An 18903-nucleotide genomic window follows, 5' to 3' on the forward strand; every position below is an offset into this window, starting at 1 on the left:
ACAATTCAACCTGCCTTCTTTTCTCTTAAGTGTTTCAGGAGTCCCCTGGTCACTCTTTAATCCTGCAAATGGTCATTTTTAGGCAGATTGCATCATTGCTTTCTCCTCAGAATTACCAGTTTTGGGACAACATATGCATGGTTTGTATGCTCACTGCTTTCCATCTACCCCTGGTTACAAAAGACATTTTACCACAAGGGGCTGTGCACATTTCACCGCAACAAATCATTCAAGATAAAAAGAAGCTCAATGGGATTGACATACTGTCACAGAGGGGATTCTGTTGCCTTTGCCAATTGTGGTGGAGGAAAGAAATTAATTGGTGCAAGATGATATTCTATAAAAAATATATAATTTATTAATTTCAATATTCTGAACTCTCGCCACCCCCAACCACTGAATTTTAATATTATTTTGGACCTTACATGGTTATGAAAGACATTCTAGGAATAATATCAAACAGTAACTTATTAATAACTAGCAAGCATTCAAACTACAAGCAGAGAGAGGAAATTTCTCTGCAGCAAATACTACTTGGGGTCAATATACTGTTTGCCCAGTAGATGGGCCCAAGCCCTTTCTGCTGTTATGGCAGAAGGCAGTAGAGAATTACAGAAGCATTAAAGCATTTACTCACAAATTCTTATTAATTATTGATCACCCTCTGGAGCTATGTCACAGCCTATACAAGTGTCCAATCTTCAGGAACTCTGTCCATGGACATTGAGTCTGGAACCCTCCTGGCTTCAGGGGAAAGGAGAATCTTCTCAGCTTCTGGGGAAAGGACAGTCTCTGACCTTCTGACCTTGTTCTGACTTCTTTTGGATGCTCTGTCCAGGGATCCTTAGGCAGGACCTTCAGGTGCAGAAGGAGTATGATGCCATGCAGTCTCAGCATGGTGTCACGCTCACCATATAGGCCGATCGTGTGCAGACAATCCAGGGTCTGCTCCTGGTAACTCTGCGGCAGTGGAGCTTACCAGGCAGTGATAAGGCAGCAGGTGTGCAATAGGGTGCACGGCTGCACAGGAGACTGAGGTCCGTAGATAAAGGCAGGCAATACAGGATCTAGTCCTGGTAACTCACTGCAGTGGCATGCAAGTGTGCATGGCTGGCTGGGAGCCCATGGGAGATTCTGCAGGTGAGCAGGCAGGCAGGCAAGTAAGCAGGCATAAGCAGAAGGCAGTGGGGGTGAGTCCAAGCACCATAATGAGAGCGAGCACCTTGTTTACCTGTGTATATCTATTTATCAAATGTGGGCCCAGATAGTGGCCCTTTGGCCACCACAATGACCAATCAGCTTGGCAGTTAGCCAAAGCAATACCATAATAGGCAAGAGCCACAGGCCTGGACCTCCCAAATATGGGGATAGCATGAGCCTAACACCCGGTAAGCATGATGTGGGCTCATGGGCTTACACAACCACGTTACACAATCAGGGACCCTGGGCAGGCCAGAGTTTATGGCACGAGGTTTGTTGTGCCCCTTTGTGTTCCTTTAATGTGTTTACCTCTGGTGTGGGCAGAAAAACATGTCCAGGCAGGACAAGGCATAAATAAGCCTATTTTCAGGCCTACAGGCACTCCACGACACATACCACTCTCCACTGACAAGAGTATGACAATAAGGAAGTAACTAAATTAAGGTTAGCTTATAATCTCGACTTCCACAGCTCTGTACCTGTACACAGAGCACATTATCTCTTGTTCACAGCAGAACAGACACTACATCTGTTCATTAACCTCCCTTATCTATTACTGAAGGCTTCTGAGAACATTTGTTGTCCACATGCTCAAAATGATTTGGACAAGCACAAAGCCTACCAAGGGCAAGCTAGCCATCTTCACATTTGCTGTTTTGTGGCATATGAGCTACTGGCTATTTATTCTTTCACATGGAGTTATGCAGATGTAGTAGGTATAGCATTTTGCTTTACTTTTGAAACAAAATTAAATCAACCAACCAACAACAGCGTGAACAAGTTTTCTCCTACTGTATTGCTGAATAAACTTGTGTACCAGACATCACACTTAAAGTACTTCTATTCAACAGCATGTCTTTCCTTCTCAACACTCAGCGACAACAGGTTTCATATTGTGCTGACTACAACCAAAGGGAAAATCATCTCAAATTATTGAGTCAGAAGCATACACAGGATGTCCTTTTGCAGACTTATTTTAGGTGATACCAACTGCTTTCACATTCAGCTAAGTAGTCACAAAACAGGCTTTAAATCATACTATCAGCAGAGACCAAACAATGAAAATCAACTGAAAATTATGAAGTTTTTTAGCAAGCTGAAAATAAATGAGTGCTACTTGTTACCAAGGCAATGCAAACCTTCTGTGTCTTAGAAGTGACATAATATTGTGATGCTTTAATCACCAAAAAACTCTAACATGCTTCATGTCCAACTACAGGAAGGGCTGCTTAAATCAAGATTTTTTTTTCAAATGATCTTAAATCGGTGGCTACATCAGTGCATATGTACTGCAAATATGCATGTGTTAAAGCACTGGCCTGTAATATAAGAGAATTGAGATTTGGTAGCCTGTGTTTGTCCCAGTTTAATCTTGGACAGTTTCCTGACAATCACATTTACAACAGTATCCAACATTTAAAGATGCAAGCAGATGCCTAGTGAAATTTGCAAAAGCTCCCAAATCAAGTGCCTGACCTCCACAGTTTTATTTTATCCAGCACAAGCTGAAATCAGCAAATAAGCATCCTTTTAACCTCAGCATGTATTAAGTCTATGCTTTCTTTGCCTGTACAGAAATTAAATAAATATATATTTTTAATATATATATGTATAATAAATGAACAACCATGATACCCATGAAACGGCAGCCAGAGGAAACAGCATGTTACATTGTACTCTGTAATTCACTGTGAAGAGAGTGACTATAAAAGGAATTATTCTTTTATTCTCATTTGTAATGAAACTGTTCATATCATATATGGCTAGTTAAACAACACATTGTCATATGATATTAGCAGCAGTGACAGTTGACAGTCAATCAGAAAAGGGCCAAGAAGACATTTTTGTTACATGGCTGTTTAATGTGGACTTTTAAAGGGAAGAGCAAGTTGAATCAAAGAGAAACAAAGAACAAATGTGTATTCTTGGTTACAATGGAGAAAAGATTACATAGTCCCAAGATTTATTTTCTGGATGGAGAACACAAAACTAAGACCTGATGCAAAGCCTTCAAGAAGGAAGTTACAAAATATTTTATTTGGTATTTAAAATACCTTTCTCTTACTGTGCAATCATATCTGCATGGTCCTTTCCCTAGAAAACTAGAAGCATTTTGAATGTTATCTAAGGACAAACTCTGGTAGATGACTCAGCTACTTTTTGCTTTTCCTCATTTGACATCTAACAGCCTGCCTCCTTGTGTTTCTTCCAGACTTACCATGCAAAATGAAGTTAAAAAAAAACCCTCCCACCATTACTAACAGAAGCTCATCTGAAAAAACTTAGAAAATCAGGAGCAAAGATTTCCCATGTGATTTTTTGGTACTGGTAAGCAATTCTGTTTGCAACTAAATTTGCTTTGCATAGTGCCATGCCACTTGTCCAGGGAACTGAAATCCAGTCTATACCATGCTTCCTAATATAAATAAAACCTTTTACTTTTCAAGTGTTTTGGTACCATTGTGAAAGTTCTGCATCTGTTTCCAAGGATGGATAATATATCTGTGGCACTGTGGCACACCACAGTAAAGCCACAGTATAGCTAATGATTCCTCTGCCCCCTTCATGAACACAAACTCCCCAGAGTTGCAACTTCCAAATCAACTCTATGTTACCAAGCAGCTGTGATTGGCCACAATTCCCCAGAAACCTATATTATCAGAAACTCATTTCACTCCATGCCAGCTTCTAAGAAACTATTTAATGATCTGTATAGGGCTGGAATAGAAAGTTGTATTTTTCCTTCTGCTTTTATCTTAGCCCTCTCAGTCCTCTTGGAAAAACTTCTTTTGAAGATCTACAAGTGAATCCTTTGTACCACAACATGGACACATGTTGGATGATGGATACACAAATCACAACATCGATTTAAAGAGACCCAAAACTTCTCTCTCTCTTTCTGGTTTGAAAGGAAAGCTGGGAATATTTTGAAGGCTTATATTGTAGCTATGTAAGTAGAAAAAGCAATTCACAGAGTGAAAGGCATTTATTTAGAAGCTTTCAAGATCTAGCCTGTCAGAAACACTAGATTTAGTGGCTAAGGTGGAATTTAGGCTGACTGAATGTTGCCAATAACTTTCAGCAACATAAAGCAATTCTTGGAAGCGCTAAATCAACAGCAATGTGTTCTCTATGATAGCCAAGTAGGATTAAATGTTTCCAGTGTACCAGTATAATTCAGATGATGCTTTAATTTAAGATTAAATCTAAATCACTTAAAAGCAAGGTTATCTCTACAGACATATTACTGTATGCTGCATCAAGAGAAGTGTGGACAGCAGGTTGAAAGAAGTGATCCTCCCCCTCTACTCTGCACTGATGAGACCCCACCTGGAGTACTACATCCAGTTCTGGAGCCCCTATTACAAGAAGAATATGGATGTGCTGGAACATGTCCAGAGAAGGGCCATGAGGATGGTCAGAGGGTTGGAGCATCTCTCCTATGAGAAAAGACTGAAGGAGTTGGGAGTCTGAAGGCTCTGAGGTGACCTTTCAGTTCTGGAGCCCCTATTACAAGAAGAATATGGATGTGCTGGAACATGTCCAGAGAAGGGCCATGAGGATGGTCAGAGGGTTGGAGCATCTCTCCTATGAGAAAAGACTGAAGGAGTTGGGAGTCTGAAGGCTCTGAGGTGACCTTTCAGTATTGTAAGGGGGGCCTACAAGAAAGCTGGGAGGTACTTTTTAGGATGTCAGATAGTGATAGGAGTATGAGGAATGGAACAAAGATAGAAATGGATAGATTCAGACTGGATGTTAGGAAGAAGTCCTTCACCAGCAGGGTGGAGAGACCCTGGAACAGGTTGCCCAGGAAGGTGTGGGAAGCCCCATCCCTGGAGATGTTTAAGGCCAGGCTGGATGAGACTCTAGACAGCCTGATCTAGTGTGTGGTGTCCATTCCCATGGCAAGGGGGTTGAAACAAGATGATCCTTGTGGTCCCTTCCAACCCTGACTGATTCTATGATTCTACGCACAATCAAAGCTCTGATGATGATTTTGGGTAGATTGTGACTTTGAATATCTCACTTGTCCCCATTAATCCAGCTTCATCTGAACTATTTCTAGCCCTGAAGTCCCTGAACACCTTTTAGAAAATGGCTCAAAACAGCATCTAACCTCCAGATAAGCTTTCCAAGATGAATGTTGGTTTGAGGCATGACACCGAGTATCATTTAGTTCTTTTGTACCCAAACAAGATTCTTTAAGACTGGAACGATCTTTAGAGTACTAGAAAAGGCCATGAATCACCTTCACATCAAAGACACAATACTGGAGCTTCTAGTTTGAAAAGATTTAAAATATGACATAAAGTGACCACATAAGAGCTTCTCAGCTTCAAAAATGTATTTCATACTCTGTGGTGCCTGCAGAAATATAACAAGGGAACTAACAACAAAGATATCTTTACCACGAAGACAATCAATAATGGTGTCCAAAAAAAAGCTTCACTGAAAAAAATGTACATTTGGTAGTAAAACATCTGTATATAACCACTCTTTTGGCTCCTCAGCTTTATATTCCTCGTTGATAATGAAACTACCCATACATAGGCTAGTTAAACAGCAAATTGTCATATGATATTAGCAGCAATGACAGTTGACAGACACAATCAGAAAATGGCCAAGACATTTTTGTTATATAATTGTTTATTGTGGGCTTTTAAAGGGAAGAACAAGTTGGATCAAAGAGAAACAAACAACAAATGCATATTCTTTCCCATCTGGGTTGGTTACAATGGAGAAAAGATTACATAGTCCCAAGATATATTTTCTGGATGGAGAATACAAAATTAAGATCTGATGCTTAAAACCATTCCCCTTGCCCTGTCTCTAGAAATCCTTATGATAAGTCCCTCTCCAGGTAGGTTCCCTTCCTGTAGGTTCCCTTCAGATATTGGAAGACAACTTTAAGGTCACGCCCAGAGTCCTCTCTCCTCCAGGCAGAGCAACCCCAGCACACTCAGCCTATCCTCATAGCAGAGGTGCTCCATGCCTCGGATCATCTTTGTGGGCCTCTGCTGGACTTGCTCTGTGTCCTTCTTATGAAGGGGATTGTTGCAGGAGGGAGATTCTCTACACCTATGCCTATTTGGCAGAGGTGAGAAATTAATTTGAGGCTATATAAATTTTATATAAAAATATAATTTATTAAAATTAATATTTATGAACTCTTGCCACCCCCAACCACTGTGTAATAATATTTAGTTCTGTGCAAGATTATGAAAACGATTTAGAACAGAATATATACAGGGATCTGGTTAATAACTAGCAAAACATTCAAACTATAAACAGAGAGGAATTTCCCTTTGGCTTAGTGCCGCTTGGGAGCTTATGCTGTTTGCCCAGCAGAGGGGCTGAAACTCTTTCTGCTCTACGGCAGAGATAACTTATATTACAGAGGAATTAAAGCTTTACTTATAAGTGTTGTTATTAATTATTAATCACCCTCCCAGGGTTGTGTCACAGCCTGTGCCCAATGTCCGGACTTCAGGGGATCTTTGCCCGTGGACCCTTGGAGGCTGGAATCTTCCCGGCTTGAGGGGAGATGATAAACCTTCCCAGTCTCTGGGGTAATAGGTTTCTCTAACGTTTTCTTCTCCTGGCGTGGGATGATCTCTGCCTCGATGCTGCTGCCTTCTTCTGGATACTGTGTCCAGGAATTATCAGCTTGGCAGGGTTACAAGAACAGGAGAAGAATATTCGTGGTGACTCCAGCACGGTCCTTTCACAGCTAGCAGGCCGTGTGTGTGGGCAGACAATCCAGAAGTCTGCTTCCTGGTTCTCTCCAGTCTGAGCTCTGTAGATCAACGCAAGACAGCTTGCAGATATGCACAGCTGGTGCCGGTTTAGGAAGCTATCAGCTCCTTATATATATATATATATTATGTGCAGGCTTAAATGAGCTCTGCATCTAAAGCACGCAGACAGGTTAGCTGCGAATTGAATCAAAGCATGAGGTCTGTGCCTTGGAGAGCATCGGAGCTATGCAATGGCATCTGAGCCTGTGAGTATGAGCGCTTCAGGTGAAGGTCAGAGCTGTGTCTGATCCTTGCAGGTGGGTCAGAGAGCTAAGCTGAACACGTGGTTCTCCTGTGCACCCCTCTTTATGGACTATGGGCCGAGATAAATGTGCCCTTTGGCCACCAGAGAGACCAAGCAGGTTGGCAGTAAGCCAAACCTTACCAGGCAGAAGGCTCTTGCCTGGACTCTCCCAAATATGGGGATCACATGGCTTTGGCCCAGGGATACATGAGCTGGGTGTGTGTGTGTTACACAACTTGCTTACTACCAGGGGTCCTGGCAGAAAAACATGTCTGGGTAGGTAGAGGCATAAAGAAGCCTCTGTTCGGGCCTAAAGGCCCTCCACAACAGGAACATCAGGGTTGGTGGAGTCTTTGAGTATTTGAGGTGGAGTCTCACAAGAGCAGAGTAAAGGGGAAGAATCACCTCTCTTGATCTGCTGGTCATGGCCCTCTTGATGCAGCCTAGGATACAGTTTGCCTTCTGGGCTGCATGAGTGCACTGCCACCTCAAGTTGAGCTTCTCAGCAATTAATATCCCCAAGACTTTTTCTTCAGGGCTCCAGCCTGTATTTGTACCTGGGACTGACCTAACACAGATGAAGGACTTTGGAATTTGACTTGTTGAACTTTTCCCACTTCTTAAGCATCTCTTCTACATCTATACCATCATTTTAAAAGCAAGTGTGACAATGCCTTACTTTGTCCAAATGCAAGCTATTTGTGTACTTCTACACAGTGACCAGACAAAATTGTGATCTGAGGGTTTTTTAATGGGGTTCAGTTTTGGTTGTGTTCTGAAAAGATATTTTTTTTTCTTGGAAGTAAACTGATTAGCTGCCTTTTTACAGGAATTCCATCATGGGAAAATAAAATACTGTAGCACTAAGTGTTCTGTAATTTGTTTTAATTGTCTTTTGTGCCCTTAGAACTCCATTACATAGACCAGAAAAGCTATTAGCAGCAGTGTGTAAAGTAGGCACTCTCTATTATTCTGTGGCCATGATTTAGCAAAGTACTAAAAGTCACTTACCCAGCTTTGAGCAAATTGTCTTAAAGTGAGTTGGCGAGTGTTGGTTATTGCTAAACATATGCTCCAGTACATTGCTGAAGAGAAATCTAATTATTCATCCATTTGAAAATGAGCACACCATAAGCTCTTTTAGTGTAGCAGGTCATTCTCTTAGCTATCATAAATGCCATAATTATCCTATTCTTTCTATGACTGTTTTCTAAGGACCTATATTCATTCCCTGTAAAAGGTCTAGCATTTTAACTCCTAGGCCTTCAAGCATTTTGCATGTGGCTTTCCAGCATATCTGGCTGCTGTCTGTGCTTTGCTAGGGAACTACCACCCAGTATACATTTCATCTTGCTAACTTCAGCAATCTACAAGGGTTATGTCTTTATTTTCACTTACGTCCTTCATAGTTAATCAGAAATAAACAGTAGTGTCTAAACAATGTCTCAAGTGCCTCATTTCATATATGAGAATGAGTGAAAGTATCTATTTCTTTCCAGCAATCATTGTCAGCTTTGGGCACCAACTTACATGGTGGATACTAAGATTCCCATCATGACCACTCTGGCCAAGGCTGATGTCATACTAGGAGGGACATAAACAGAAGTGCAGGCAGCCACAAATGTCTGAAGCAGACATCTAGTAATTTTAGGAGTTAGATGCCTTGAAATATCAAGAACTCCCTTTGCTTTATTATGGACATTATCCCATAGTCCACATCCCTCCATTTTTATCTGTTTGCAATCAGAAACTGAGAGGGCTTCATTCAGTACAGTCTGTATAAGATCTCTTGCATAACTTGAACCTGAGCGAGCAAGCAAATTAGAAAAAAAATGTTAAACAGATTAAATCTAGGTTCAGAGGAGATACATAATTTGTGTGTACAATCACTGGACCCATAAATACTGAGTACCCAGCCCCGGGCTGCTACCCATTTGAAACAAAGGTGTTTGATGAGTATATGTAGTTAACACCTGCACCAAACATATAAAAATATAAAATGGGAAATAAATCACATCTACCTAAGTATTTCCTTCCTCATAAATCAGTCTATTCCTAGTGAGCAGCTTACATGCTATGATTTCTTCACATCCGCCCACATATATTTTATTTCTGTTTAAGCTGAAGTAGAATCTGAGATCCCAAAATGCTTTGTTGCCAGATAAATAGCAGGACAGAGCCAAGTCTGTTCTTAGAAATTGGAGCACAAATCTCCATCCTGTTCATATAGTACTCATAATACCATACTAGAAAGGTCCAGGTCCATAGGCAGCACTATGAAATACCTCTTCACTGTCAGTAGCCACCACAGCCGAACTGGGAAGAAAACTAAAATGTTTTAGATTGAATAGATTGTCACTGTTTCCTCTATTAAAGGCATGTTGGCCAAGGGAATTGGGCATTTAACAACATAGTCCTTAATACTTCTTCTGTATATGTAACCTATTGTTTCAATACTAGAGAATGTGGCTTTATATATGACTGTTGTGTGAATGAACTCAAGTTATTAAGTCACTGAAATTGCTTTGTATAGGAGATTTTTCTGATTTATTTTTTAATAACTGTGGTGGAGGGGCAGCAGCCCCAAAACTGAGGCTTCTCTATGCCTCTACATGCCTGGACATGTTTTTCTGCCAGGACCCACAAGGCAGTAAACAGATTGTGTATCACACACACGCCCAGTCCATGTACCCAGGGGTCCGCCCAGGTAACCCCCTATTGGGAGTATCCAGGCATGTCTCTACCGCCTATTGGGGCAAGGCTTGGCTTACTGCCAGCCTGATTGGCCATTTTAGATGTCCAGATGAGCCACGAATCTCGGCCCAGAGTCTATAAAGAGGGGTGCAAAGCAGCACCACGTGGTCAGACTGTTCAAACTGTTCATTAGTTCAGAGCACTCAGAGCATTTAGACTCAGCTCTGATCCACAGCAGCACCCTGCTGCCCTGACCTGCTTGCATGGCCTAGACACAGGATCAGGCCTTACTCACTCGCAAGCATTACTGAGGCTCAGACCTCTCGCATTGATCTCAAGGTGCAGTCAAGCTGTCTGCGAACCCTTTGAGAAGCAGAGCGCATGCACGCCTGCACTCCATACATATATGGGGAGCCGAGAGCCCCCTGCTTAAGCCTAGGGCAGCCATACATACGGACTTACTATCCTTGCATTTATCTATGGAGCTTACGTCTCCCTGCAGCACGGCATAGACCCTGCTTATCAGCTGTACTGGAAGTCTGGAAAGATCCAGGCCCAGCAGACCCTCAGACTGTCTGCAAACCTGCAAACACAGCCTGCTAGCTGTGAGACCGTGTCAGAAGCTACACGGACAAATCCTTCTCCTGCACTTGGGAATCCTGCCAGCTGATCATCCCTGGACACACGGCTTCCAGAAGAAAAGGCAGCATCGAGGCAGAGACCGCACCAGGAGAGAAGGTTAGAGAAATTCTGTTAACCCAGAGACTGGGAACCCTTATCCTCCTGCAAGCCGGGACAGATCTTCAGCTCCACCAAGACCCAAATATTGGGCACAAGAACACAAACACAGATAACACAGTTGCTCTCTGGCTCTGGCTGGCTCACTTCTCTCTCTAATCTTCTGTCTGTATGACTAATCCATTTGCTTCCTAATCACCCTGGCCAATTCTCCAAACTCACCTTGAACACAAGGCAAGGTCTGGGAAAAGGTAGAGGGGCGGTGTGCTCGTTTGAAGCAGGCTAGAACGTTTTGGTGGGAAGAACTAGATTACAGGCTGTTCAAACTATAAACAGAGAGAGGTGTTTTTCCCCGTGGCTTATTGCCGCTTGGGGTCTATACACTATTTGCCCAGCAGAATGGGCTGAAAGCTCTTTCTGCTCTATGGCAGGAAGTGATAGAAATTACAGAGGCATTAAAGCATTCACTTATAACTCTTATTAATTATCAATTACCCTCCGGGGCTACATTACAGCCTATTACTAGTGTCCAAACTTCAGGGGAGTCTTTGCCCATGGACTTTGAGGTTGGAATCCTCCCGGCTTGAGGGGAAAGGAGATTCTTCCTGGCTTGTGGGGAAAATGACGGTCTCTGACCTTGTTCTCCAGGAGAAGGAAGTAATCTCTGCCTTTGTCTCCTGGCTTCTTCTGGACGCTCTGTCCAGGGATTCTTGGCAGGACCTTCAGGTGCAGAGGCAGGATGTTGTGCTGTCTCAGCACGATCTCACAGTGGCTAGCAGGCCAATCACATGCAGACAATTCAGAGTCTGCTTCCCCGCGCTTACCAGGCAATGATAAGGCAGCAGGCATGCAATAGTATACGTGGCTGCACAGGAGTCTGAGCTCCGTAGGTGAAGGCAGTATTGGATCTGGTGGTGATAATTTGCCACAGTGGCATGCAAGTGTGCACAGCTGGCTGGGAGACTATGGGCTCCACATATATATAGGCAGGCTTAAGTGAGCTCTGCAAGGCAGGGAAGCAATGAGGGGAGTCCAAGCACGTTGTTTACCTGTGTACCCCTATTTATTGAATGTGGGCTGAGATTAATGGCCCCTTGGCCACTAGAATGACCAATCAGGTTTTGGCAGTCAGCCAAACAATACCATAATAGGCAAAAGCCACAGGCCTGGACTTTCCAAATATGAGAATCACAAGCCTTACACCAGGCAGACACAAGCTGGGCTTGTGGGGGTTTACACAACAAGTTTACAAACAGGGGTCCTGGGCAGACCAGACTTTATGGCACCAGGCCTATTGTGCCCCTTTCATCCATTTAGTGTGTTTACCTCTGGTTTGGGCAGAAAAACATGTCTAGGCAAGGCAAGGCATAAATACACCTATTAATTTTGGGCCTACAGGCCCTCCATGACAAGATCAAATAAGAATAGCCAACCTGGATTGAAAGTATGGACAGACAGGTTTATTCAATAAAATTCATAAGCCCATTACCAAAACCAAAAGCAACAGATTCGGTGGATGCCAAGACAATATTTGTTCTTGCTGTATCTCCATTACTGTGGTGGCTTCACATCAGGGAGATATTTGGCTGGATTAGCTCAGATTTTCAGGTGGTGCTTTATCCCATTATCCTATTTGGCATTATTGTCTGGAGTTGCTGAAAAGGAATGAAATCCAATGGGTGCTACCGCAGTGAGTCAGAATAATCTAAAGTGTAAAAAAGAAGGAAATTCCTATAGTTAAAATTTTCATTTAGCTCAGAATGAAACAGGATGCTACAGAGACCAAACAGAACATTTCTATAGCTTAGCTAAAAGATTCCACAAACAGGCAAAGGAAGCGACAACATCCAAAGCTCCTGTTAGTATTAAAATCATACTTCAGAGACACACTGCATAGCAAGGAACAGTCCACTGGCACAGCAAATTTCTACTGGTAAGATCTAGTGTCTGGATTAGAAATGTGCATAGGCTACTGTAAGACAGCGCAGGATAGCAGTGTCTGGTGCAAAAGACGAACTGAACGTCAGTTCTACTTCCTGTAAGAAATACAATCCTGGTTAACTCCTTCCTGGGTACTGAGTTTTATCTTCCTAGGAGCAGTAGAAGGGAGCAAGCTTGGTGACTGAAGCTTACTGAAAATAGCTCTGCTTCATTCCTTTCATTCCAACCCTTGCAAACAAGTCACATTGCATTGTTGCTCTTTTTAGCATAGGATCTGATAAGACCATTTGATTATACCTTCCAGATCTCTCTTGGATGTTTCCCCAGTGCCCAGTGACTCAAGAACTGAGAGATGTAGAGCACAACCTTTATTCCACGAACTGATTACACGTATGCCTGAGCCTAAAAAGAAGAAAGAAAAAGAAATCACGCTTTTAAAGTATTACATTTGATTACAAAAGAGAAAGTCTAGGAATGGTAGAATAAAACAGCACATAGGGAGCAAGCCATAGGCACAGGCAACTGCCAAGGGCAGCTAACACTTTAATACAAAACCAGGCCACATTGTTATGCTACAATGCTTAAATGCATTACCAACTTTGCCCACGCCTTGCTGCTGCAGTTTTGCCTGCAATTCTAGCAAGTATCAAGCCAGCTGTGATAAACTGTGTGAGAGCAGTCAAGGGAGTGTTGTCTACATGATTCTGACTGGCTAGGGCAAAATGGGCTTTACCACCTTTCCCTAGAATTTCTGTCTCCTCATCTGCCCTGGTGAGACCCCATCTTGAGTAATGCATTCAGCTTTGGGCTCCCCAGTTTAAGAGGGACAGGAATCTGCTGGAGAAGGTCCAGTGAAGGGCTATAAGGATGATTATGGGACTGGAGGGCATGCCTTATGAGGAGAAGCTGAAGGACCTTGAGCGTGTCCAGAGAAGGGCGACGAGGCTGGTGAGAGACCTCGAGCACAAGCCCTATGAGGAGAGGCTGAGGGAGCTGGGATTGTTTAGCCGGGAGGAGGCTCAGGGGTGACCTTATTGCTGTCTACAACTACCTGAAGGGTGGTTGTGGACAGGAGGAGGTTGCTCTCTTCTCTCAGGTGGCCAGCGACAGAACGAGAGGACACAGCCTCAGGCTGCGCCAGGGGAGATTTAGGCTGGAGGTGAGGAGAAAGTTCTTCCCTGAGAGAGTCATTGGATACTGGAATGGGCTGCCTGGGGAGGTGGTGGAGTCGCCGTCCCTGGGGCTGTTCAAGGCAAGATTGGACATGGCACTTGGTGCCATGGTCTAGCCTTGAGCTCTGTGGTAAAGGGTTGGACTTGATGATCTGTGAGGTCTCTTCCAACCCTGATAATACTGTGATACTGTGTGATACTGTGACCTGGGGCTTTTTAGTCTGGAGAAGACTGAGAAGGGATTTAATAGATGTTTATAAATATCTGAGGGCTGGGTGTCAGGAGGTTGAGTGACTGGAGGTCAGGCCTCTTAAAAATCTCTCTGTTCTTGCTGTCTTATTCACTGTTTCTGCCACTATTATGTGCAGCTTCAGGGCAATCCTGAATTTGTGCAGTCTTTGCCTTTCTTGAGACATGAAGCAAAGCCATAGGACATTTCTCAAGTCAAGACATTTAGTCAGCTCTAGGCTATGCCCTGGTTTTACAAACTCAGCAGATGTACACTCAATTCATCAAAGTGAATGTAGGTCTGTGATGTTCCAGAGGGGATTATGGTTGTCTTGTGTGTATGTCTTCTTTTTTCATCAGGCAATTTGCTGCTCCCCTGAGCTCTGCCTGGGCCATGTAGAGAGTCTTATTGCTTTTATTGTCACATCTCTGTCAAGCAGAAAACTGCTATCACTTATGCAACCAATGCAAAACAAGCACTTCCGCCTAGATGGTTCTGAAAGCAATCCTTTAAATTACCCTACAGGACGAAAGAGATGATCTGTTTCTCCAATTACACAAATGTTATTGAGATGAAAAATGTGCATAGGCTACTGTAAGACAGCACAGGATAGCAGTGTCTGGTGCAAAAGACGAACTGAACGTCAGTTCTACCTCCTGTAAGAAATACAATCCTGGTTAACTCCTTCCTGGGTACTGAGTTTTATCTTCCTAGGAGCAGTAGAAGGGAGCACGCTTGGTGGTGCCATTACAACAAGCGAACACGCGGTGGCAGTGTGGCCTCTCGCACCTCATAGGGCTTCTCACCGACAGCAAAGAATCATAGACTGATAGAATGGTAGAGGTTGGAAGGGACCTCTGGAAATCGCCAAGTCTCCAAACGTCCCAGCCCCCGCCAAAACAGGATCACCGAGTGCAGGCCACAAAGGAACACGTAGAGGTCGGTTTTGAAAGTCTTTAGATGTGCTAGTTTGAAGCAGGCTAGAATGTTTCGGTGAGAGAAAGTAGATAATTTAGCTGTGAAAAGGAAAAAAATTGTGATGTCTCCTTCCCTCACAGTCTCGCTGAGAGCTATGGGAACAAGAAGGGTAAACATTAGATAACTTTTCATCATTTTTTCACTTTGCTTTTGGCTTCAGACTGAGCTACATCTTCCTAACCTCACTGCCACTAACCTTGCTCCTTAACCTCTTGGCTGCACCTCTATTCTTTCTCAGGATTGGGGTAAGGTTGAGAGGGGCAGGGGGAGGTGCTGGGGTGGTTGAGAGCCCCTCCTGGGGACTCAGGTTTCTGGGAGGGGAGTTGTGTTTCTGTATTACTTTTCATTTGTATATTTCTGTATATAACTGTATATACTGTAAATATCTGCTTGTATATTGTGCTAGCTGTAAATAGCTTCATTTATATTCCCAGAGCCCATCTGAGTTAGCTGGGGTATTTTCTAAAGTGTGGGGGGGGCGGGTTAACAGCCAAACCACCACATTAGAGAAGGAGATTCAGCAGCCTTTCTGGACAGCCTGTTCTAGTGCGCTGTCACCCTTACAGTAAATTGATTCCCTTCCCTCAGAAGGCTTAATCAAATGAACCCAGAAGGAAAAGGACAGATAGAGAAACAGCCCAGCTATCCCTGACAAACCTGCACTGCCCTAGAATACCTTCAACCATGAGATCCAAAAGGAGAAGAAAAACAAACAAACAAACAAACAAAAACCCAAACACACAAAAAACAAACCCACCATACAAAATCCATCAACAAAAACAAATCCCCAAAAACCGAGTGAATGGCACTTCATTTTCCATCCTAGAGATATACACAGGAATAAAGTTGTGCATATTTAAGAGGAAGCCCTTGTTTGTCAAACTGTTTCACATTTAAAAGAAACACTTAAATGTCCATACTTACAACCATTTCCTCTAAGGTTCTTGTTGAAAATAAATTATTTCCAAGGTATCTTCTTGTTGAAAATAATCTATTTCCAGGGTAAAAGTCCAGCTTGATCCACAAACCCTAACCCAGAGAAGGGTAGGAGGAAGGGAAAGAAGAGAGAAAAGACTATCACACCCTTAACATAAATATTATTTGTGGTTAACTTCTGATTGAAAAAGATTGAATGGTTTAGGTCCAGCACAAGTGGCCCTAATAAATAAAAACTAATTCTTAAAAATATATATGTTGTTTTCTGGTCTGCTTGACTCCACTGGACAGAAAGTAAATTTTATGTGATTCCTCATCTCTTAATCACTATACACATCATAATTAAATCTATTTTTTTTTAAATCTAATGATCAATTATCCATCGTGTTGTCATCCATTCACAGATAATCACGGTTATGCTGCTTTCAATGTGCAAGTGGCATATGTAAAGCACTTCCCTTTCAAAAGACTCAGGTGGGCATTTTTTGCAGTTGCAATCTGTTACATAATATTTTCTTACTTTCTTCAGATAAGAAAAAAAATCTTGATTAATTTCTATTTCAGATCCTGGGTAAGCATTTTCCAAATTGCTGTGCAGGCAACATTCTTTCTCTGTACCCTTCTCCTCTCCCTCCCCACTTCCCCTGCCCCCAACTTTTCTAGTCAGCATTCCTAGCTATGAGGAAAGAAATCTACCTCAGAAATCTCCTTAAAAAATTTAAAGTTCAGAGCAAGCTGCCATTTCTTTTTCCATGGAGCTCACAAGCACAAATAAATGTGCTTACTTGCAAAATAAATGTAATAAAATTTAGTATTTTTTTCCAACAGAGGCAATGTCAGTGTGCCAAGAGCTTGCAAAACTATCTCTGAAGACATACATTGCAAGAGTATTTTCTAAATATTGAATCCATTTCAGATGTATTTCATGTGTGAGACCAAATCAGTTTCAGCTACAAATACTACCCTGAATTCATGTTTGTGCTAGAGTTTGGAATGGAGAAAATAGTGCAGAGAAAACGAGAAGAGGAAATGTTTCACATTTTTTCAGCTACTCTAATCTCCCCAGTAATCCTTACTCATACTCGCAGAGATTGTAGTTATCTATTGTTTACTGGAAATGCTTTTCTGAGTGTATGTCAGCAAAAGGGTCTAACATAGTTTCAAGCATAGTTTACATTCCTTCCTGTGTGTTTCTCATTGTTTTTCCTGCCTTGCCCTGTTCATTCCTTCATTTTTTTATTCTTTCACTTTTCTGTTACATGCTTTCCCCTGTTGCCAGTAGTTCTTTCAGATGCCTTCAACTTCCTCCTCTACACAAATTGCTGCTTCTCTTTGTCAGATGGCACCCTCTGCAGCTTATCTTCAGCTTTTCTGCTGCCGTACATGGCCCTTCCCCATTTATAAAGAGTGTGCCACTCAAGTTGTCTTAACCAGTGAAATTATTCTCACATATCATTAGCGTGACCTCTCTGGTGATGTGCCACATGAGAACAAATGGGGATGACGTTAGGCAGACCAAGTGATGAGAAAGGCCAGAGCTCGCTCCCCCCCTTAAAGAAAAAAAATGGGAAAGAATGATTCATGGGGGCAAAAGGATTCTAGACTCCTCAGCATGAAGCCAGTTCCTCCTCCCAGACCTAAGTTTCCTGATAATAAAGAAGGTGTCCCAATTTCTTACGTTACACCCTAAACCAAGGATCACTCCAGTTTCTCTCTGGCTGCGGCAGAGTCGGGTTTGGGTTTTGTCTTTTTTCAACCTTTAAGTGCACAATTTCCTCATCACCTCTTTACAACGAAATGGAGAGAAAGGCAGCTCCAAGTCATCTCTCTGCATATCCACCGGTCAGCCTGACAAAAACAACCCAGAGAGCAGCAAACCTCCCAAATCAGCAGCCCTACAGCCTCCTAAAACAAACTCTCATGAAAGTTTGATCTTGACAGCAGGAACCACTGTATTAAAGCAGTTTCGCATTACTGTAGGTTGAAACTTTCACACGTGCAAGCAGCTGTATGCAAAATCTAAAAGTATTTAAAATACAGAATGTAATGCAAAGGACCTGTAAGGGACGGTGCACGCGGTCAGTGTGAATGTTTAAAACGCCTGCCATTTGTTTCCAGGCAGTACGCCTGCCGTAAGTCCTCCGGAGGGTGCGGGACAGGGCGGCATAACTACCCCGCGGCTGTGCAACACAGTTGCTCAAGGAGACTGCAGCGGCTATCGGCGGGCGGAAACCCGCTGCCGCACGGGGAGGACAAAGGCAGGCGGGAGCCTGACCCGGTGGTGGCTGTGCCTTACTGATGAAGGCTTGACCGGATTGATCTGGGCCGGTGCAGCCCAAGACAAGACACCGGACCTTTTACTTCGGGGCAGGGAAGGGAGGGAACGGGAGGCGCGGGAGGGGACAGGGGGAAAGGAGAGGAGTGGATTGCTCTTCTAGACCCTTCCCTGGGCGGCCGCGGCGGGTTGAGGAGGACAGAGGCGCGGGTCGAGCCTGGCACCTGTGCAACAGGGCGGGGCAGAGACTGAGGCGGCGCTGGGCGCGGCGTGGCCTGGCCCGTCCTGCCCGTCCCTCGGCGGCTGAGCCCCAGCGCTGGCGAGGCTGCCGCGCAACAGGTTACCGGCGCGGAAGAGAGCGGCGGCCGCCTGTGCCCATGGCCGGTCGCGGTCCCACCGCTGAGCAGGGCTACATCCGCACCGTGCTGGGCCAGCAGATCCTGAGGGAGCTGGATAGCTCCAGTCTGGCGCTGCCCTCCGAGGCCAGGCTTAAGCTTTCGGGCGGCCGGGCCAGTGAGGAGAAGGCACTGCGAATCCAACAGCAGGTCCAGCAGACACTGGCCAGGAAGAGCCGAGGCTCGCTGCAAAACGGTGAGTCACCGCCCTGGCCCCGCGCCTCTCTATGCCGGCTCGTGGCTATCCGTGGCAGTTTCAGCGGCGGCGGCGGCGGCGGCGGCGGGAGCGCCGGAAGTGTTTCG

At 43.8% G+C, this 18903-nt stretch overlaps 1 protein-coding gene across 3 annotated transcripts in view; it reads left to right on the top strand.

The window, feature by feature from the left end:
- The first annotated feature begins 18350 nt into the window (after positions 1-18350).
- PKP2 (plakophilin 2) overlaps positions 18351-18903 on the top strand; it is a 43633-nt gene continuing 43080 nt past the window's right edge. For 2 of the 3 annotated variants that reach the window (XM_064155551.1, XM_064155550.1), the window contains exon 1: positions 18351-18796. In XM_064155551.1, the coding sequence (XP_064011621.1) occupies positions 18583-18796 (214 nt within the window). In that variant the 5' untranslated portion in view covers positions 18351-18582. The remainder of the gene's footprint in view (positions 18797-18903) is intronic. The other variant, XM_064155548.1, reaches the window with a different exon arrangement.

The sequence above is a fragment of the Pogoniulus pusillus genome, chromosome 15, assembly GCF_015220805.1.
Source record: "Pogoniulus pusillus isolate bPogPus1 chromosome 15, bPogPus1.pri, whole genome shotgun sequence".
NCBI classification, from domain to species: Eukaryota; Metazoa; Chordata; class Aves; order Piciformes; family Lybiidae; genus Pogoniulus; species Pogoniulus pusillus.